We start from the raw sequence: 22,571 nt of genomic DNA, 5'->3' as shown, positions 1-22,571 counted from the left end.
CTGCTTGGGTATGAATGCACGTGGGTTCTTGGGACAACTTGTTTTTCACCTGTAATATGTAAATCATGTAAAGCATGCTGTTTTTATGTTTTTTACTTTTATTCACTGTAATCATTCCCTTAGAAATAGATTATAACCTCATTGTAATTTTTATATTGCTTAAAAGATTTTGCTGGGGTATATAAGCTGTAAAGGAAAAAATAAAATTAGTTAGAAGATATCAATATAAACAGAAGGTATACAGAAGGATAGAGGTAAGAAAAGAAATAAAGAAATAACAGGCAAAGACCCTAAGAGTGTGTGTGTGTTTTCCCTTTTTCGCTGGCCCCAGAGAGGTAAGTTTATCCCCCTGGCTGGTCCGTCAGATAGAGAAGTCAAGTTGATTAGTCCACAGATTCTGTTGGCTCCCCTCAGTCCCTGAGCTGCAAGAGGCTGATCCTCACAGCGCAGTAGGTGAAAGATAGTGTCCCAGAACTTTCAGTCTATATCCCAGCTTCTGCAACAGGCTATTTATCTCAGCCTTGGTTATAAACATCACTCTCTAGTTCCTAAATTCCAAGCCATGCTCATATTTCATGGTTTCATTTACAGTATTCTTTTCTTCTACCTAAATACTTGTCTTTATTACATGGCAAATTTCAACCTCATCTTTCAAAATAAGAGTAAATGACAGCTCATCTAAAAAAACCCAAACCAAACAAACAAAAAACCCTGACATTTTTGGGCAGACCATCATATTCATGCTTCCTAAACACACAGTATATCAATGCACTGAATAATTTAGCAGATCACAATTAATCACCATGGCAGTATAGACTGTAAGCTTACTTATTATCACATTTATTTTATTGTGTGTACATATATGTGTGTGGGTGAGCACATGTGGAGTTCAGAGGACAACTTGTGGGAGTTGGTTCTTCCCTTTCACCATGTGGACTGAACTCAGACGTCAAGCTTTGGCAGTAAGTGCCTTTATGTGCTGAGTCGTCTTGCTAGACATAGCTTTTAAATAGTAGGAAATATTCCACCCATTAAATGTTTGATACTGGATAGAAGTTCATAGGTATCTGCCAAGTCTAATTAAGATATTTATGGACAACCTGAAAACATGAAACATAAAGTGACAATAATAATCTCTCTCAAAACCAAACTTTCCCTTGCAGAAAACTGTATTTAAACCTTTATTTGTAGCTTAAGTTGACAAGCCCTCACTTTTCTCAACTAAAGTTTTAGGCATATCCTTCTCAGTCTGTAGTAAAACCTTAAGTGAACAACAGCAAATTTGTGAACTAAGCACATACTGTAAGCTGAGATGAACAGGGTGAGAAAAACGGTTGGGGAACTCATCTCAGTTTCTGAATGAATGAATGAGTAAATGAATAAACAGCTTACACAAAAGTTTAATAAGTAAAATCAGAAATTGGGAAATTAGATTTACAAAACAGCTCACTGTGACACTGGGAAGCTATTTTTACTGTGTGTGCTCTAGGTCTATAGAGAAAAATATCAAAATAAACAATATGAATGACACAACAGATTAAAATGTCATTTTCACATACACTAAATCAATCAAATGAAATTTGAGTTAACAGGCTTAAGTAATGCTGATGAACTGTTTTTTTTTTTATTTTGTCTTTCTGAAAATATTTAACAAGCTACAGCCAGCCAGCCATATGTTGGGCATTATGTGCCTACTGTGTTTAAAGTCTCTTAAATCAATCCGATATTGGCACTGACATATTTTTAGAAAAGATTTCTTTTTCTTTTCTTTTTTTCTTTCTTTTTTTTTTTTTCTTTTTTGGTTTTCCAAGACAGGGTTTCTCTGTGGTTTTGGAGCCTGTCCTGGAACTAGCTCACAGAGATCCACCTGCCTCTTCCTCCCAAGTGCTGGGATTAAAGGCGTGCGCCACCACCGCCCGGCTTAGAAAAGATTTCTTTTATATGTATGTGTGTACGCCTTAGTGTATGTATGTGCACCCCACGTGTGCAGGTGCCTACAGAGGACAGAAGAGGACTTCATATCCTCTAGAGCTGGAGTAGTTATGAACTGCCTGACATGGGTGTGGGAAACAGAATCTGGGTCCTCTGCAGAAACAGCCAGCACTCTTATTTACTAAGCCATCTCTCCAGCCCCTGAACATTTTCTAAAGATTATTTAAGACAGGGTCTCACTATGAAGTTCTGGCTAGCTTGGAATCCCTAGATCTGTTGGGCTCTGCCTCCCAAGTGTTGGTACCATGCCCAGCAAGATTTATTTCATTTATATTTTATGAGTGTTTTGCTGGAATGGAATACTTTTTTTTTGGAGACAGGGTTTCGCTATAGTTTTAGAGCCTGTCCTGGAACTAGCTCTTGTAGACCAGGCTGGCCTCGAACTCACAGAGACCCACCTGCCTCTGCCTCCCGAGTGGTGGGATTAAAGGCATGCACCTTTGCCGCCTGGCTACTCCGTATACTTCTAAGGCCAGAAGATGATGCTGAATTCCATACACAAAATTTTCTAGCTATGCTAAACATGCCCTTCTCTATTTCTGGCAAACTGAATTCTTCATGTCCCTACTTGTAAGATGGAGCTTCCTCTTTTTTCATTTTGTTTTAATTTTTGGAGACAGGGGAGGGTCTTGCCCTGTCTCAAATTTCTGATTGTCCTGATTCAGCCTTACAAGCACGGAATTATAGGTATGTGTCACAAATCCCAACCCATTTTCCTTTTTAAAATTTCTCCTGCTTCCCTTAGATTTTTAATTTAGAGAGTCACTTTCACTTTGTTATGTTCAACATACTTTAGCATATTAAGATAGTCACACATTTCTTTCCTTACAGGTGGGCTCTGTGATTTAGTCACCACTGAATTTCCAAATATTAGCTTAGCACCAGGCATATAATAGATGCTCAGTAAGTATTTATGTATGATTAAACACATGAAAAACAAAGCAATTGCAAATGTGCATGACATAACAGAGACGAGAAGTCTGAACAAAGCTGAAATGAGTATGAAGTAATTCTTGGCAAAGGTAGGAGCCAAACAGTGAATAAGGGTACAAGAGATGCATGAGGCCCTATGTTTGGTCTACAGCACCACACATAAAGAATGAGCAGAACCAGATAGGGGTAGAGGTATAGTGAGAGGCTTTAAATGAAACAGGTAACCAAGGTAACTTTAAAAAACAGACAGAATAATACTTACTTTCAGTTACTCCCCCAATGGCAAGAGAAATAATAGCTAAAACGTTCTCACATGCCGAATGATTTATCTATCAATAAAGAAACAATTGTATTTAGGAGCAAGAATTCAGACTAATTAGCTTACAATAAAGACAGGTTCTCTGAATTTAAGCAGTCACACAGGAATAAAATTATCTTATTATTTTCTAATATTAAAAATATGAACAGACTAATATACAGGCTATAGACTCATGCCAAGCAGTAAAGAATGATTCAATCAACATCCGATGGTCTTGGAAAAATGGTAACGTTTGCATGACCAAGACTTATTGGGTAAGAAGTACTGAGGCTGTGACTAAAAAATTAACAGCACAGGACAAGAGCAGGACCTGGATTTAGTCCATAAGCTGAGGTAATGCACTGAGTGTTCACTGTGTTGTGCTACACAACATTAACAGAATGTGTTATTCTTCTTACACATGAATGTGAAGCTCTGAAAGAAAAGGGACTTTCTCAGCACCTCACAATACAGAAGTCATTAAATCTAAAAAAACAATCAATTGGTCTGACCCAGAATTATCTGAGAAAAAAGGCAGACACTGTATTATGGTTATCAGAAGAGAGTATACTACTATGGGAGAGTTCTGCTTGACCAAAAAAACCCTGTTTTTCTTCTATTCAGGATCCCTGTTAAAGGTAATATTTAGATTCTTCATGAATAGATAAAATTTCTCTACCAGGGCGAAACAAATCTTAGTTTTTAATGTATTCTGTGGTTGAGGGAGATCCCACAAGAAAATGAGGGCATGGAATCCTGGCTCTGTGCTTAACATACTTGGACTAGACTGCTTAAGCCACTATAGTGTGTCATCATTTACATAGCAAAGTGAGAATTTACTTTGACAACTACTTTTAAAAGTGTATTTTGTGTACATGTCCCTGTACATGTATGAAGGTCAGAGGACAACTTGTAGTTCTCTCCTCCCAACATCTAGGTTCTAGAGATCACAGTCAGGTCATTAAGCTCAGTAGCAGGTGCCTTGAACCTGCTGAGCCATCTTCCTGGGTTAGTCTTTACTTCTTGCTCTTTAAGACTGCATGTCAAAACTCTTATCATCAAAACCTTAAACTGTACCTGAGCTATCAAGAGCCTTAATTAGGACAAACTCCTATCCTGTCGGGCTATCTTCTAAAAGGCAAAATATTCATGCTCAGGAAACAGATGTCATGATTAAATATCCATTTTAATAATAAAGTAATTTTCTAATAACATGGTTTATTAACTGGCCAGTAAATTTAAACAACAAATAAAGGGGAAGAAATACTTACAATTTCTTCTTCCAGAACACCTCTGAAAGCCTGGTCAAGGGTACATTTTTTTTCATTTTCACTATAAAAAACAAAAAGATCTTCATTTAACAGATAGTTCACTATTAATATAAACATTCAAAAAGCCCTTTTTCATGGACAGTGAAGTTTACCTGCCAGGTAACTGACTGAAGGCATTCAACAATGGCTTGATATTTCTGTTATTCAAGGCCTCTCTGGTAGATTTCTACAAACATAAAAATGACAAATAAGTAGAAAGTTTTTGCTTGCTGTTTATGAAGAGTTACCACTCATCAATTATGTCTTTTTAACTTAAAAAATGTTTTTAACTGGGAAACATTTCCTGCCAGTCATTTTTATTAACCTTTATTTCTAATGCCACTTAATGTTACTGACACTGAAGTCTGGCAAGAGCCGCAGACAGACATTGGCATCACAGATTTCCCTTTTTTCCTTTAAACATTTATTTATTTTTAAATTCATTTTACATTCCAACCCAGGTTCTCCCTCCTGCCCCCCTTTGCATCCCCCGAGTCCATTCCCCCATCCACTTCTCCCTACAGGTAAGGGCTCCCATGAGAAGTCGACAAAGTTTGGCACATTAATTTGGGGCAGGTACAAGCCTCCCCGCCCTCTGTAATAAGTCTGATTATGACATCTCCTCTTGGGAATGGGTTCTAGCTCCTGCAACTGGAATAGGTCCTGGTCCTACTGCCAGGGGCCCTTCAGTCCAAGTTTCACAACTGACTCCTGCATAGAGAGGGCCTAGTTCAGACCCACGGAGGCTCCACAGCTGTCCATGAGTTTCCACGAGCTTGTTCAGCTGTCTCTGTAGATTTCTCCATCATGATCTTCATCTCACTTGTTCATGTATTCCCTCCACCATCTCTAACTGGATTCCCAGAGTTGGGCCCGGTGCTTGGTTGCAGATCTTTGCATCTGGTTCTATCAATTACTGCAAGAAGGCTCTAGCTTCCTGGAGCTGTGGATTGTAGTCTGGTTATCATTTGTTTTGCTTATATCTTCTACTTGATCATGGTGGATTTGTTTTTATGTGTTTTTGGATTCAGTTTGCCACTATTTTATTGAGTATTTTTGCATCAGTGTTCATGAGGGGGATCCCTTTCTTATATATTATTACATCCATGCAAGTTTCCTGCTTTAAAAAATGCTAAGTATGGTGCAGTATCCTGTAGCCAGCACTGGGAAAGCAGATGCTGGTGAATTTAAGGTCAACCTGTGTCCTCTGAGTTCCAGTATATCCTGGTCACATAAAAAAAATAAATAAAATAAAAATCACTGTCTAATTTTGAAATTTGCAGGCAAATGGATAGAATTAGAAAAAAAAATCCCGAGTGAGGTAACCTAGACCCAGAAAGACAAACAAGGTATATACTTACTCATAAGTGGACATTAGACAGCCTATCTATAGTCCACAACCCTAGAAAAGTTAGGTAACAAATAGGACCTGAAGAGAGACATACATGGATGCCCCTGGCAAGGGAAAAGAGACAAGATCTCCTGAGTAAAGTGGGAGCGTGGGGGGTAGGGAGGAGGGGAGAAGTGGAGGGGAAGGAGAACATAAGGGAAGGGCATGGTGAAGTTGGGGGAAGGACAGAGAGGGAGAACAAGGAAAGAGATATCTTATCTTAAGCGAGAGCCATTATGGGGTTAGTGAGAAACCTGACATTAGGGAAATTCCCCAGAATATAAAGCTAAGGCTAAGCAATAGTGGAGAGGGTATCTGAACTGGTCTTCCCCTGTAATCAGATTGATGACTACCCTAATTGTTATCATAGAGCCTTCATCCAGTGACTCATGAAAAAAGATAGAGATCCACAGCTAAGGGCCCAGCTCCCAGAGTCCAGTCAAAGAGAAGGAGGAGTGATAATATGAGCAAAGGGGTCAAGACCACGATGGGGAAACCCACAGAAACTGACCTGAGCTATGGGAGCTCCCTGACTGCAGACTGACAGCTGGAGAGCCTGCACAGGAACAAAATAAGCATTCTGAATGTGGATGACAGTTCTGTGGCTTGGGCAGTTTGTGGAGTCACTGGCAATAGGATCAGGATTTATTCCTAGTGTATGAACTGGCCTTTGGGAGTCCATTCGCTATGGTGGGATACCTTGATCAGCCTAGACACTTTGGTCTGTGTCCTGCCTCAACGTGATGTGACCAACTTTGTTGACTCCCAATGGGCCTTACCCTCTCTAAGGAGTGGATGGGGGTGGGGAGAAGGTGGGGAAAGTGGGGGGAGGGAGGGGGTACTGGGGGGAAAACATTTAAAAAATAAAACATTAAAACCATTTTTATATTTGGTAGGTAAAAAACAAAAATAAAAAATAATCCTTATCTAAACAACAAACCAATCTTTACATGGTTCTTTAACTGTATGTTTTGGTTTTGAAATTATGTAGCTCCTTCCAGATCCCCTGGTGACATTATTCTACAGTTTTCAGCCTTATCTCCTGCTCTCTAACACCAGCACTTAAGTGTGCTGATATTTAAAAGACATTTCCTATGAGCCTCATTTCAGTATGTTAACACACTCATGCTGTTCTACCGTTTATTCCAAGTCTACACATCTGACTCAGCTCAGTGGCCTACCTCTTCCAGGCCTTGTGCTCATCCAGCAATGCCAGGAAAACCCAAGCAATGAATAAACAAATGATTACCTTAAACTGATCATTTGCTATATTTATGTATGTATATACATATATATGTATGTGTATACACACATGTATGTATGTATACAGAGAGAGAGAGAGAGAGAGAGAGAGATGACAAAACTATTACAGTCATTGCAAAGCTATCTTATTACTCCATAAAAGCTTTTATCTGAACAATAAGTGTCCATTCTGGTTCCATCACCAGGTTAAGTGAAGTCACTTGGGGACTACTGCTTTCTTTTTGTTTCGCCACCCTAACATATAGGTGGCAATGGCATTCATGGGAACTTGTTAGAAAATTGAGACTCTCTGGTCTCCATTTTAGGCTTAATAAGTAAGTATCTTCATTTCACAAATTCTCCAGGTAACAACACAACACAGCACAGCCCGAGAACCACTGTTCAAAGTGATCTACAATTAAATGGTGCCATAGTTTAGGGGTAGAGTTCTTTGCCTGGCATGCTCTGTTCCCAGTACTGAGAGAAAAGGGGGAAATGTTCCTTTCAGGGATACTGTAACAGAAGAAAACGTTTCTAATGACATAAGCAAGCCATAATTCCTCAAAAGTAAACAAAACACCTGGCAAAGCAGAAAACGACTTAAGACAACTATTGATTTTGAAGAATCTTTTTTCCTCTCACATAATTTTCCTTCTGGTATCATTATAACCACCTAAACACAGTTAAATATCTAAGTTGAAACGTGTATGAACTTTTAGCACAAATGGTATAGATTATGAGCCTAAGAGCTTGTAAAAGTGTTCTTCGAACATATATTGCTATGATGGGCAACACAAGAAAGGACCATGGGTTTAAAGTCAGAAAAACGAGAAAAGTCGTTAATTCAATTCTTTTAGAAGGGGTTAGGGGTGTCTTCGTTTCTAGTAGAGAAAATTACCTATTTTAGTGTTATTCTAACACATAAACATTATCAAAGTGTTTCCTAAGTGCTCAACTACCCTTTACCAAACAGGCAAGAACGAAACTGCAGCTGGTTAACTCTTTTCAGCTGGCAACCCTTCCCAAGGTGATCAGTTTGCATTTCCCGCTTAGAAGCTCCATATCCACCTCTGGATGAAATGAGCAAGGCTAAAGAGGTATGAACCGGCTGCCAGATTAGCCACCTGGTAGTGTAGGAAGCGGGTCGGGAACACAGACTTCAGGGTTCCTGCCCGAGACAGCGGCCCAAGCAGCCGGAGCTGACGGAGCTAGCCTGGGGGTGAGCGCTCCACGCTCGCCCACGCAGACGACCGGGTTTCGGGACCCGAAGAGGTAGCTAATGCGCCTTGCCCTGACTCTAAGTCTCGGAAGGGGCCAGGAGCGGACCGAGCGGCGTAAATCCCCCGGTCTCTGGCAAATTTTCAGGGAGAGAAGGAGAAAGAGTAGCGCCGGGTCAGATCGACAGACTCCAGCCCCCCAGCTCACCGTAAACCGCGTCCGCGCCTCGGGCAAACTGAAAAGCGCCGGCGTCGGAGACATCTTGGTTGCGCGTGCCTACGACCGTGTAGCGGCGGCGTGTGATGACGTCAGGCTAGGAGCAAGGAGACGGCCGGGTGCGGCTAGAGCGGCCGGTGAACAGACGGGCTGGGCGGTCCGTTAGGAACTCCGGTGACGCCTGGGTCAGTGGCGTGACGCGGAGGCCGGGCTCTGGGGCGATACTTGGGGTGGAGCGGCCTTGGGTGTCTCGCTTGAGAGCCGGCTCCGCTCTGGGCGCAGACAAGGCTAGTGGCTTTCTAGGCGGGTGGGACCGCTTCATGGGCGGCGCCGGAAGGTAGTCCTCGCGGGAAGCCGTGGCAGTTACCCCCACTCCCTTTCCTGCCCACGGCCTTCCTGGAAGGTTGAGTGCCAAAACTACTGACAGGTTTTGGGTTTTTCTGACAGCCGGGTGATCCATGGATCCTGTAGCTCTGGGAAGTAAGAGTAACACCTGCTTCACCTAGCCGCTGTAAAGAAGGAAGTGTGGATCATAGACTCATAAGTAGTTATTTTATTTTTACTATTATTTTGAGGAGGTGTCTCCCTATGTGTCTCTGGCTGTCCTGGAACTCTCCTGTAGACTAGGCTGACGTTAAACCCGCCTATCTGCCTCCAAGTACTGAAAGAAGACGTACATCTTGCTGCTTGGAAAGTGCACTGCATCCAAGTTGTAGCGTAACTGATGGTCAGTATCTCCCCGCCTCTCTTCCTCAGAGGGGTTTCGTCAATGAGACGCTCAGTGACAGTAAATCTTAATAAGTGCAGACTGAAAGGCAGAATTTCCACAGCCAGTAAGAATACCGGGAGCTTTGGAAATTTTAACTGCAGAATCTTGCCCCTAAGTGAAAATTGTGAACAATGATGATATTTTGGGTGGTTGCAGTCTTTTTGTTTTAGCCAACAGATCACTGAAGTTTGATTTTCGGAAGGGAAAAATATTGTTTAGTTTGTAAATACACATTATTGATTGATAACTGATACAACAGGGTTATCATTTTGTGACAGGTGATTAATAGCCATCTAGAAGACAAGACCAAGTTGTACATACAAAAGTCTGAACAGAAAAAAAAATGGAGTTTATTGGCTTTCCCATAAAAAATGAGTTAAAGTTCCACTCATTTATTCAATAGACATGTCTTGGACTGTTAGTGTGCAGCCTTGGTTGAGTGAGTAAATTAGTTCACCCACATTGGGCAACTCAGAATTGTCTGTGACTCCTGCTCTAGGGGTATTTGACACCTCTGGCCTCTGGCACTCATTCATATATCACCCATAAATGGACATAATTAAAAAAAAACTTAAAAAAAGACTGGAGCTTTTTCATTATTCATGTTTATAAATGAAGGCCAAGATAGTTCAGCTCTCATAGCTATTGTAGGGGCCATATAGCACTACCCTTCATTTGTCGGGCTTGCCCCCTCCCCCAAGCTTTTTTTTTTTTTTTAAATCCAGCAAATAGTGAGGGTATATGACCAGAGCTGGTCTCTGAAAGTTTTATTCTGGGAGTTAGGGCTGTGGATGTAACAAGATAAGAGCATTTGCCTAGAATACTCAAGGCCCTGGGATCCCATTAAATAAAATGCTGCGGATCCCCAAGTGGCTGCAGCTGCAGAAAAATGCTGCAGGTCCCCAAACATCCCAGGCAGGGACGGCACAGTTCCTCAAGTGGCTGCAGGAGGCTATGAGGGGCAGCAAGTCAAGTACCACGAGGAGAGACAGATGGATGGACATGCCACGAGACCTGTAGATGTATCTTATAATCCTGAAAAGTTGTAAGTTACATTTTAAATGCCATATTCTATAATATTTGACAGGTTTGAAGGATGCCTGTCCATCTGAAATACATCTCTGTACATCTAGAAAATCTAACATGACTACATGGATGATTATCTATTAACCTATATTTCTTAATTATACATTACATTTTTAAATGAGTTGGGCAAACACAATACCTTAATCAAGATCAGAAATACATATACACAGTATAACAAAATTGACTTTAAATTTGGATCAATAAACCAAGATCCATACCAATGCAAATCTCTATAGCATAATCCCCTTTAAATGTTAACAAACATTTATAAACAATATTTGGGAATTTGGGCATAGTTCTCTCCAAACTGTTCCCTGCTTTTTGTTGGGTGAAGTATTTTAGGGGGGTTTTCATGGAGACCTTTCATGTGGTCTTGGTCCATTAAACCATATTAGTCTGGAAGAAATCCACAGGTTCTCATCCTCTGTGGAAACAAAAGCAGAACCTCTTTTCCAAAGCAAGAGATCCTTAGACTCAAATTTTGAAGTCAAGATACCTTTATGTTGGTTTAACTTAACAGTCCATAGAATGAAATGTCTTTCTGTACTTAGATCCTTCATGTTAAAAAACTCAAAGAAAACAGAATAATATACATAATCTAGACTCTCTGTGTATAGTCCATCTTTATGCATCTTACTTTTCTTACTCTATTATTTTTTTCTACAAGTTTAATATTTATTTTATTATCTTTATTCCTTTAATCTGTGACTGTCTGTACTCTTTTATATTACTTTACTGCCTCTTTACACTGTTTCCTCTGTCTCCCAAACCTACTGTGACCCATTTAGAGGTCTTTTCCTCTGGATTTTTCTCTTTTGCATATCTATAATTCTTTGCTGACCAGAACCACTTTTTTAAATGCTACATGGGCGTGACTAGGGACAATGTGGCCCTGCCTGCTTGCTCTGCCTAATCCAGCATGCCTGAGGCCTGTTTGCTGCCTCTGAGAGCCAAGAACACTGCCCCAGTTTTAGGTACACAGTGGGTCTGTGTATCCATTAAGCAAATTGTAGAACTCTGCTCACAGACTCCATTTAAATGCTCAACCTCCTGAAAGAGCCAGAGTTCGTGCTGGCAGCATGGCCAAGAAAGCTGCCATTTCAAAATTGTCCCCTCTTTTTCTCTGCTAACGCTGAATCAGGAAAACCTCTCCTAAAGGAGCCTTGGTGTTAGGCTGTGCTTAACTCTGGTTTGTTTGTTTGGTTTTTCTTGCCTAGAATTTCTTCCAAAACTCTCTCAGGTTTTAAGTAGATTTTAGTCAACCGTGTTTGCATGCAAATTTGTAGTAGAAGGGCTGCTTGTTTCTTCCTGGTTACTCAGCCCCAAAATAATCACACAGAAACCATATTACTTGCAATAATGTTTGGCCAATAGCTTAAGCACATTTCTGGCTAACTCATATCTTAAATTAACCCATCTCCATTCATCTGTGTATCACCACAAGGCTGTGGCTTATCTGGTAAGGTTCTAGTGTCTGTCGCGGGGCGCGCGTGAGGGGGGGGTGTAAATGGCTACTCCTGACTTCGCCTTCTTTCTCCTAGCATTCAGTTTAGTTTTCCTTGCCTAGCTCTGCTCTACCATATCACAGGCCCAAAACAGCTTTTTTATTAACCAATGGTATTCACAGCATACAGAGGAGAATCCCACACCAGGTCTGTGTTACCTTACTCATGATTTTTTTTTCTGGTTCTGTCCCTTTGCCTGCAAATTTAAAGATGTCATTGTTTTGTTTTGTTTTTGCCAATGAGTAGTAATCCATTGTGCAAATGTACCACATTTTCTTTGTCCATTCTTTGGTTGAGGGCTATCTAGGTTGTTTTCAGGTTCAGGATATTATGAATAATGCTACTAATAACATAGTTGAACAAATGTCCTTGTGGTATGAGTATGCCACCTCTGGGTATATGCCTAAAAGTGGTATTGGTGGATATTGAGGTAGATTGAGTTCTAATTTTCTGAGAAACCACCACACTGATTTCCAAAGTGGCTGTAAAAGTTTGTACTCTCACCATCAATGGAGGAGTGTGATAGAGGAGGGTCATCTGTCTACGTGTTACTTTCATTGGTTAATAAAAAAATTGCCCTGGCCTTTTGATATGACAGAAAATTAGCTAGGTGGAGTAAACAGAACAAAATGCTGGGAAGAAAGAAAGTGACAGATGCCATGATTCTCCAACCCGAGACAGACTTAAGCTAGAATCCTTCCTGGTAAGCCACTACCTTGTGGTGCTACACAGATTATTAGAAATGGGTTAAACAAAATATGAGAGTTAGCCAAGAAGAGGATAGATATAATGGGCCAAGCAGTGTTTAAAAGAATACAATTTGTGTGTTGTTATTTCGGGTATAAACAGAGCCATGCGGGAGCTGGGCGGGAATGCAGCCTGCCATCCCTTCTACAAATGGCGCCCAGATGTGGATAACTAAATCCACAGAAAGCCTGAGAAAGCTTGGGAAAGAATAGAGTAAAGCATGTTTTCTAGGTGGCAGCAATTTCTCAGGTCTGCTCTGCTTGTTAGAGGCAAGCAAGTGCTCTCATCTAAGAGAGGCTTCAGCTTTAGCTGCAAAACCCTGCAGCTCTTTTAAGGGGTCCTGCCATGAAACCCTTAAAAACAGTGTTGATGAAAAGCTGAACGCACGCTTTTCAGTTTTCAGCCGTAGCAGGAAAAAAGCTGCACCATTTTAAAATGCCAGCTTTCTGGGCCATCTGCCAGGGCAAACTCTGACTCTTTCAGGCAGGATGTCCAACTGAGTGTGATCTGTGAGCAGAATGTTGCATCTTGCTTACTGGCAAGGACCTTGAAATGCCATAGAGTTGTGGCAATAAAAATGGCTCCAGTGGTACCTCAGCCATGAGGCTGGAAAGCTAAGGAATGGGCTAGATCCAGCCATCAAAGCCACGGCTTTAATCCTCTCCATAAAGACTCATGTGGTCAGAAAAAGAGAGATATACAGTAAAGAAAGATTCAAAGACAAAGAAAACTTCTAAATGGTTTACAGTGTGTTAAAAATATATGTAGGCTAAAGGTTAAAGTTCTTAAAGCTAAAAAAAAGAAAGCAGTTGGGTGTGGTGGTACACACCTTTAATCCCAACACTTGAGAGGCAGAGGTAGATTGACCTCTGTGACTTCAAGGTGTGGCAGGATACACCTTTAATCCCAATGCTTGGGAGGCAGAGACAGGCGGATCTCTGAGAGTTCAAGGACAGCCTGGTCTACAGAGTTATTCCAGGACAAAGATATACAGAGAACCTGTCTAAAAAAGTAAAAGTAAAAATAAAAGAAATAGAGGTTAAAATAAAGCCACATAAATATGGAAAATACACAGAGAATCTTGATACTGTATGCTATTATGCTCTCTTTGAATTGTTTGAATGCTGAGGAAGGAGCTAAAAGATATTTGTTTATATTTGTTTATAAATGCTGCTGAACTAATCCAAGATAGATATTTTGAAAATACTTTGACTTCAAAATTTGGATCTAAGGTTATGATACTTTGGAAAAGTTCTTCTTTTGTTTTCACAGAGGATAAGACCCTGTGGATTGCTTCTATCCCAATATGGAATGATAGACCACGCCCTCCTGAAAGGTTGCTGTGAACACCCTCAAAAAAATTACTTCACTCAACTGGTGACTGAGATGTATCTACCACACAGGTTTTACCATGAAAGACCTAAATGACAGTGCCCCCATACAGCAGGAAGCAGTTTGGAGAGAAAAAACTGCGCCCATAGTCCCAAATATTGTTTATAAATCTTCTTTTACATTTAAAGGGGGATATTATATAGATATGAATAATTTGCATTGGTATGGATTTTCAGGTCAGTTTTGTTATATGTATATGTATTTCTGATATTGATTAAGGTATTGTGATTGTATAGTTCATTTTAAAATGTAATGTATAATTAGGAAATATAGGTTGTTAATGGATAATCATCAATAATAATCAAGCTTGTAGTCATGTTAGATTTTCTAGATATATAGAGATATATTTCAGTTAGATAGGCATTCTTCATATCTTTCAAAGATTACAGAATATGGCATTTTAGATGTTTTAATAACTTAGGGCTTTTCATGACAATGAGACACGTCTCTGCTCCTGGCAGCACCAATCTACTTCAAGAGGAAGATGGGCATCAAAGAGGCTCCTTATGGAGTTGGTTAGCCATTTGGGCAAGAAACTGCTCTTGCCTGGACTGATGCATAAACTGGACACAAAGAACCTACAGAGAGAGGACTGCTGAACTTGCCTAAAGGTGAGCTGGTCTTTTGGGGTTCCTGCTTCATAAAAGAATTCACGAGACATTCTGCAGGACACAGCAGAAAGTGACTGAACTGTCTTTGGAATTTCCTGCTTCTGTTGGATTTATGGGCCTGTAGGCTGAAGATGGATGCCCCAACAGTACAGAGGACCTTTGGGTGACTGTCCAGGCAGCGAGATGTCTCTGTCATTTCTAGAGTTTTAGAAGTTGCTTACTTCTTGTTTGCTTAGGTAATATTATATCCTTCTGGAGTCTTTGATGGAGTTGAAGAATGAATATTTATAGTTTTCCTTAGTTATGATAAGAGATAAAATAGATATAAATATTGTAATTGTAATTCTTGCTTGATAACTCTTTTGTTATATGTAGTTTTACTATGTTAAAGTGAAAGCCTTGTTTTGTTTAAACAGAAAAGGGGGAAATATGGAGGAGGGTCATCTGTCTATGTGTTACTTTAATTGGTTAATAAAGAAACTGCCTTGGCCCTTTGATAGGACAGAAAATTAGGTAGTCGGAGTAAACAGAACAAAATGCTGGGAAGAAGGGAAGTGAGACAGACACCATGATTCTCCAGCCCAAGACGGACTTAGGCTAGAATCCTTCCCGGTAAGCCACCATTTCGTGGTACTACACAGATTATTAGAAATGAGAGTTAGCCAACAAGAGCCTAGATATAATGGGCCAAGCAGTGTTTAAAAGAATACAAGTTGTGTGTTGTTATTTTGGGTATAAAGATAGCTGTGCTGGGGCTGGGCGGGAACGCAGCCCACTGTTCCTTCTACAGGAGTGTTTTCCTTACTCCACTTCCTTTCCTGCATAAGCTGTCATCAGTGTTTTTTGACCTTAGGCATACTGATCAGTGTCAGATGGTATCTCAGAGTTGTTTTGATCTCAGAGTTGTTTTGATTTACATTTCCCTAATGATCAAGGATGTTGAGCATTTTCTTAAGTATCTTTCAGCCATTTGAGATTTTTCTGTTAAAATTCTTTACTTAGATCTGTACCCATTTTTTAAAAACTGGATTACTTGATAATTTGATGGCTAGTTTCATGCATTCTTTTATACCTTGGAGATAAGACCTTTGTCAGATGTGGGGTTGGTGAAGATCTCTTCCCATTCTGTAGGAAGTCGTTTTGTCTTGCTGACCATGTCCTTTGCTTTACAGAAACTTCCCAGTTTCAGGAGGTCCCATTTATTAATTGCTTCTCTCAGTGTCTGTGCTACTGGTGTTGTATTTAGGAAGTGTCTCCTGTGCCAATGCATTTAAGGGTACTTTCCACTTTCTCTTCTGTGAGATTCAGTGTAGCTGGATTTATGCTGAGGACTTTAATCCATTTGGACTTGAGTTTTGTGCATGGGGATAGATATGGATGTTTCCATTTTCTACATGTCAGCATCTAGTTATACCAGCACCATGTGTTGAAGATGCTTTCTTTTTTCCATTTTATATTTTTAGCTCCTCTGTTAAAAGTCAGCTATTCACAGGTGTGTAGGCTACTATCAGGGTCTTCAATTCGGTTCCATTAGTTCACCTGTCTGTTTTTATGCCAATACAATGCTATTTTCATTGTTATAGCTCTATAATAGAGCTTGAAGTTGGGGATGGCAGTGCCTCCAGATGGTCCTTTATTGTAAAGGGCTGTTTTGGCTATCCTGTTTTGGTTTGTTTTTCTATATGAAATTTAGTATTGTTCTTGAGTTCCGTGAAGAATTGTGCTGGCATTTTGATGGGTATTTCATTGATCTGTAGATTGCTTTTGGTAAGATGGCCATTTTTACTATGTTAATCCTACCTATTCATGAATATGGGAGATCTTTCCATTTTCTGATATCCTCTTCAATTCATTCTTCAAAGACTTAAAGTTCTTGTCATACAGGTCATTCACTTTTTTGGTTAGAGTTACCCCAAGATATTTTATGTTGTCTGTGGCTATTGTGAAGGGTCATGTTTCTCTGATTTTTTTTTCTCAGTCTGTTTATCATCTGTATATAGGAGGGCTACTGATCTTTTTGAGTTCATCTTGTATCCTGCCACATTACTGAAGGGGTTTATCAGCTGGTAGAACTTTTGGGGTTACTTATGTATTATATCATCAGCAAATAGCTTCTTTAAGGGAATTTTTCATTTCGTCTTTAAGGGTCTAAATCATCTTAAAGCTATTTTAAGGCCATTTCCTTCTGCTTTATCTGCATTGGGGTACTCAGGTCTTGCTATTGTAGAACCACTAGTTTCTCATGGTGCCATAGTCCTCTTTATGTTTTTGAGTGTATTTTTGCCCTGTTGTCTACCTGTCTCTTCCTTTAATTGCTACAGGTGGAGTCTGCTTCAGAGGGTCCCTCTTCCTCTAATTGATGTAGTTGTGGGCTGTGGCTCCATTGAATCCCTGTTCAGATGCTGTCAGAGCAGAGTCTCTGGTGATTGCTCCTCCAGGTGAAAGCAGACCCAAGGCTCAGGTGGTCCCTCCTTGAGGTGCAGATGGGGCCACTGCTCTGGTGGTCACCCCTCTAGGTGGACGTGGTGCTACTGGTGTGGAACAATGGTCTGTATTCTGTCCATTGTCTTTTAAATAAGCCTGATTGGCCAGTAGCCAGGCAGGAAGTATAGGCAGGACAACCAGACAGGAAGTAGAGGCCAGTCAATGAGAACAGGAGAATTCTGGGAAGAAGGAAGTCCTAGTCTGCAGTCCTGACCCAGCCACAGAAGAAGCAAGATGTGACTGCCTCGCCTAATAAGGTACAGAGGCACATGGCTAACATAGACAAGAATAATGGGCTAATATAAATTATAAGAGTTAATAAGAAGCCTGAGCGAATGGGGCAACCAGTTTATAACTAATGTAGAACCCTGGGTGATTTCTTTGGGACTTAACGACTGCAGGAACCAGGCAGGACAGAAACCTCGATAACAGTGCCATGGTTCAGTAATTTCTTCTCTAGTTATAGAGGAGGATGAGGTTCTTGTGGTTGCTGCTGCAGCAGGGTATCTCATATTGAGAATGGCAGTGGATACTGGCTGGGGAACAAGTGCTCTTTATCAGAGGAAGTACTTATAACTTCTGGAAGTCACTGCTGTTGTCTCCTGGTAGTTGCTTGCTGCTCCTGATGGTCACTTGGCCCTCTGATGCTCTCCTGGGCAGGTTGCTTGGGCCCCTGACACTCTGCTAGGCAGGCTACTTGGGTCTCTGATGCTCTCCTATGTGGGTTGCTTGGGCCTCTTTGTTTTTAAAACCAGTATACAAAGTAATGGTTTCATTGTGGCATTTTCATACATACTTTGTCTTTTTGGTCTTCCTCTCCCACTTTCCCAGCCTCCTTCCTTGATGTGAGCACACAAGTATTATACAGTAAACATACAGCTGACTAATCTATAGTCAGATCCATGGGAGTGTACACTTCATATGGAGAACCTAATTTGCAGAGCTTCAGGAACATTTGTCTCTTAGATGGTCACTTTCAATTCTGTAGAAATCTTGTGAAATCATGACATTTTCCCCTTCTATAATATCCCAGCAGTGTATAAATCATTCTTTACATCTGACTTTTTCTGTACTGGTAAATGGATGACTTCTCCGACACTACAGGGCTCTCTCTGGTGTGAAAGTATTCAGTCAGCCAAACATTTGTTCTCATAATTAAATCTACATAAAGCCTGTCCCTCACAAATATCCTACTGACAAGGGCTAATTGACAAGGAAGGAGCCTACGCAGGAGGCACTGAGCTGAGTGACAGAAAAAGGTCTGGGTGATCCTGAATTCTCTAGCACAAGATTCAGGAAGGTGTAATTTACTGGCCTTTTGATCTATCCTAACATGCTATTAATATTTTTGATTTACCCTTTACCTTGGTTTCAATTAACATAAGATCATAGCCCAGGAAATTAACTGTTTGTTTTTTTTCTTCCCCGGGATACAGAAAAAATGCTTGAGTCACTAAAACAGCCCCAGAAGAAGAAATTCCTTCTTACCTGGGTGCTGGCAGGTACCCAACTAGAGCTGGAAACAAAGTCTCCAAAGAAATTCCTTTTAACTCAGCTAGCTAGATGCTCATGCAAATCAAGTACCTTTGCCTTCCTCCCAGCTGCCAGAGAAGGAAGTGCTCAGAAAGTCTAACAGCACTGCTGCATTTTCTACAATTATTAATGATAAACTTATAGCTTAATTAGTTAAACTTAAGAAATGTAGTTAGTGCAAGAAAAATTCTTAGAGTTTTATATTGATTCTTAATTAACTCTCCTGGTATCTGCCTGGTGTCTCACAGTCACGCCCTCTCTGAGATGCAAGGCGCTTCCTTGCCAGATTCACCAGGTTTTTGTGATTCTGTGAAATGCAAGCTTGTTAACTTTGTCGGTATATAAACTAGAAACCATGTGGGATGGAGAAGAGCAGTGAAAGAATGATGAACAGCAAGGAGGAACATCAAAAGGAAAACATCAAGAGAGCATAGAAATAATAAACGAGACTTGATAAGACTTATGTGAGCTAATTTATTTTATTTACCCTCAGATATCTGTAGCCAGTTTTCACCTGCTATAGTGATCCTTATGAATCCTGAGAGGTTTAATGGGCTTAACCCCAACATAAACCTTGATACTTCTTCCAGCTTCTTTTGCTTCTTGTCACATAGTCAATTGCCCTTTCCCCTTCTCCTCAACCCTTCTTTAAGACTTTGTCCCCTTCCCTTAGTTCCTTCCTAGTTTAATGGTCTATACATGCGGACCGGCGGGTACTGGCGCAGTGCCCAAAGAAAATCATATAGGCATCCTCCTGAATATTAACCTTCATCAGGCGATGAAAGGAGACAGAGACAAGAGACCCACATTGGAGCACCGAACTGAAATCTCAAGGTTCAAATCAGGAGCAGAAGGATAGAGAGCACAAGCAAGGAACTCAGGACCGCGAGGGGTGCACCCACATACTGAGACAATGGGGATGCTCTATCGGGAACTCACCAAGGCCAGCTGGCCTGGGTCTGAAAAAGCCTGGGTTAAAACCGGTCTTGCTGAACATAGCGGACAATGAGGACTACTGAGACCCCTATTGGTTTTGTGGGAGCCTAGGCAGTTTGGATGCTCACCTTACTAGACCTGGATGGAGGTGGGTGGTCCTTGGACTTCCCACAGGGCAGGGAACCCTGATTGCTCTTTGGCTGACGAGGGGGGGGGGACTTGATTGGGGGATGGGGAGGGAAAGGGGAGGCGGCGGTGGGGAAGAGACAGAAATCTTTAATAAATAAATAAAAAAATATAATTAGCGTTGTCTAGGCTGATGGAATCATACTTGGAAGGTGAGGGAGTTATTTTTCTCTCTTGGGATGGATGCCTCTGCAGCCTGGTCACTTAAAAAAAAAGTGAGGTGCATGCCTTTAATCTCAGCACTTGAGGGGCAGAAGCAGGCAGGTCTCTGAGTTTCAGGACAGAATGGTCTATATAGCAAGTTTAAGGCCAGCCGGGAATACGTAATTACACAGCAAGACTCTGTCTCAAAATACATAAAAAGGTTAAAATGCAAAAGAGGTTCGTCTGTAGCAAAATTTTATCAATAAATAACTCCCATCTATTTATCTAAAAAAAATGGTCTATACACACAAGCACACACACATAAAAATTAAAATTGAGGATTCATCTGTGTTGTGGTTTAAATGTAAAAATTTTCCTACAAGTTTGCCTGTTTGAATACTTGGTTCTCTTTTGCTATTGCTATTTTTGAAGGTCATAGAACCTTTAGGAGCTGGAGCCTCTCTGGAGGATGTAAGCAACTGGGTTGGACTCTGAGTACTTTGTAGGTACATTGGGACCAACTGCCTCACATTCCTGATGTTGTCTCCCTCAGTTGTTTGTCTGGCATTCCACAGCAGCAACAAGAACAGTAACTAATGCAGCGTGTGAAAGTAAACGTGCCATTTCTGATTCTAGGCTACTTTGTTTAACATAACAATTTTTTCATTTTCCTGCAAATGTCTTATTTAAGACTGTGCTTATAATATCTTTTTTAGCCATTTATTAGTTGAAGGTTATCTAGTATGTGTCTTTCCTTTTTTTTATTCTGAAGAGACTAGCATTAAACATGGTTGTGCAACTATTTCTGTGGCAGGACTTGGGGTTCTTTAGGTATTTACTCAGGTGTGGTACAGTTGGTCACTGACTTCCATAGTGACTGGACCTTATCCTCACCAACATTTTCTGTTATCTGTTTCCTTCATGTTGGCCAATCAGCTTGGGGTGGAATCTCAGTGATTTGGATTTTTTTTTTCAAGACAGGGCTTCTCTGTAGCTTTGGGGCCTGTCCTGGAACTACCTCTTATAGACTAGATCTGCCTGCTTCTGCCTCCCAAGTGCTGGGATTAAAGGCGTGATCCACCACCATCCGGCTCTTGATTTTCATTCCAATGATGACTACAGATGTTGAACACTTTTAAAATTGTTCACTGGTCGGTCATTTGTGCTTCTTCTTTTGAGAGCTGTCTGTTCATCAGCCCATTTACTGATGAAAAGATTTGAAGTTATTCGTTTTGTATTTACCTTTTGCAGTTTGTTTTGTACTTACCTTTTGCAAGTTTTCTTTTTAAAAGATATCCTAGATTTCAGGCCTGTCTGAAACATGGCTGGAGAAGATTTTCCTTCATTCTGCAGTCTGTCTCTTCAATCTACTGACTGTTTTCTCCAGTCTACTTTTTTATTTCATATATTTTTATGGGTCAATGTCTGTGGTTGTAACAGCATTCCTATTTATTATGCAATGCAGAGTCATGAGTGATAGAAACTAACAGGGCTTTCCCAATGATGGCATTTGACCCTTATTCCAAGTCTTCTCCTTACAGTGCTAGGGATGAAGTGAGTCTTCTGTAGGCTCTCTGCCATTGAGCTATACCCCTGCCCAAGCAGCAAACCTTAATTAACACTTGAAAAACAGGACGTGTATAGAATTTAGTCTGTAAGTATTCCTAAATGTGAAGACTGCTTGAGTCCAGTGCCTGTCTTCCATCTCAGACCTCCACAATTTAAGTGCAGATAACACTGGGGCCTAGTAGCTTGTCTAAACCACACAGAGAGTATAGTGAGGTGTACAGATAGGTACACCGAGGATGTTTTCCCTGGCCATGAAAACAACATGATCTTAGGCATGCAACATTAGTTCATGGGGCTCTATGTGTGAAATTACACTCTATGTATGTTCCACCATTTTACCAGGAAGACCTTGGGAGGTGAGAATAATAGTAGTGAATAGAATTTAAGTTCCTCACTTGAACACTTCCACAGTGGACTCTCGAGGGGCAAGATAAGGAGTGTGAGGTACTTTTAGGCTCACGGGGGAAGGTTCTTTGCCAGGTCAACAAATGGCCAGAAGTTTACTTTTGCATTTCATTCAGCATATGTATTATGATTTTGGAACTGAACTTAGGAAAAACAGACTTTGCAAGTGGCATAGAGTGGGTTTCTATCTTGCATCACTTGCTGCTTTTGACTGAGGTGGCGCCTTAGCCTCATGTCTGCTCTGGTGTGGGTCTGACAGAGCCTGATCACACATCAGCCAAAAACCAGTGCCTTCCATACATCCAGATTCAGGTGCTCTGTTCTTCCTGACAGATGTTTCTCCATCACCCTTGCTCCACAAAAACAGAACAAAAGCACATCCTGAGTCAACACTTTATATTATGTCACAGGCAGTGGCTGGGGGAGGGCTCATGGCACAGCCTACTTGAAGGGCATCAAGATGTTCTCAGACTTGGATTCCAGTACCAAAATGTGCAAGGGTATTTCTAGATGCTTCATGCAATTCACTGTTCTGAAGAAATAACACACACTCACACGTGTGTAATGCACACCCACACATGCACCCACACGCATACATACATGCA

The 22,571-nt window shown here is 40.9% G+C and overlaps 1 protein-coding gene across 1 annotated transcript in view; it reads right to left on the bottom strand.

Moving 5' to 3' along the window:
* Window positions 1–8,737, bottom strand: part of Thoc1 (THO complex subunit 1) — a 42,667-nt gene extending 33,930 nt beyond the window's left edge. The window contains exons 1-4 of the mRNA XM_050148834.1: window positions 8,591–8,737; window positions 4,647–4,720; window positions 4,495–4,555; window positions 3,188–3,254 (exon numbers count right to left, since the gene is read on the bottom strand). Of these exons, the coding sequence (XP_050004791.1) occupies window positions 3,188–3,254; window positions 4,495–4,555; window positions 4,647–4,720; window positions 8,591–8,644 (256 nt within the window). The 5' untranslated portion in view covers window positions 8,645–8,737. The remainder of the gene's footprint in view (window positions 1–3,187; window positions 3,255–4,494; window positions 4,556–4,646; window positions 4,721–8,590) is intronic.
* Between the last annotated feature and the right edge of the window lie 13,834 nt (window positions 8,738–22,571).

Source organism: Alexandromys fortis, unplaced genomic scaffold, assembly GCF_014885135.2.
Source record: "Alexandromys fortis isolate MF-2015 unplaced genomic scaffold, M_Fortis_MF-2015_v1.1 scaffold_4, whole genome shotgun sequence".
In the NCBI taxonomy this organism is placed as follows: Eukaryota; Metazoa; Chordata; class Mammalia; order Rodentia; family Cricetidae; genus Alexandromys; species Alexandromys fortis.
This window is presented reverse-complemented; position numbering and strand designations above follow the sequence as displayed.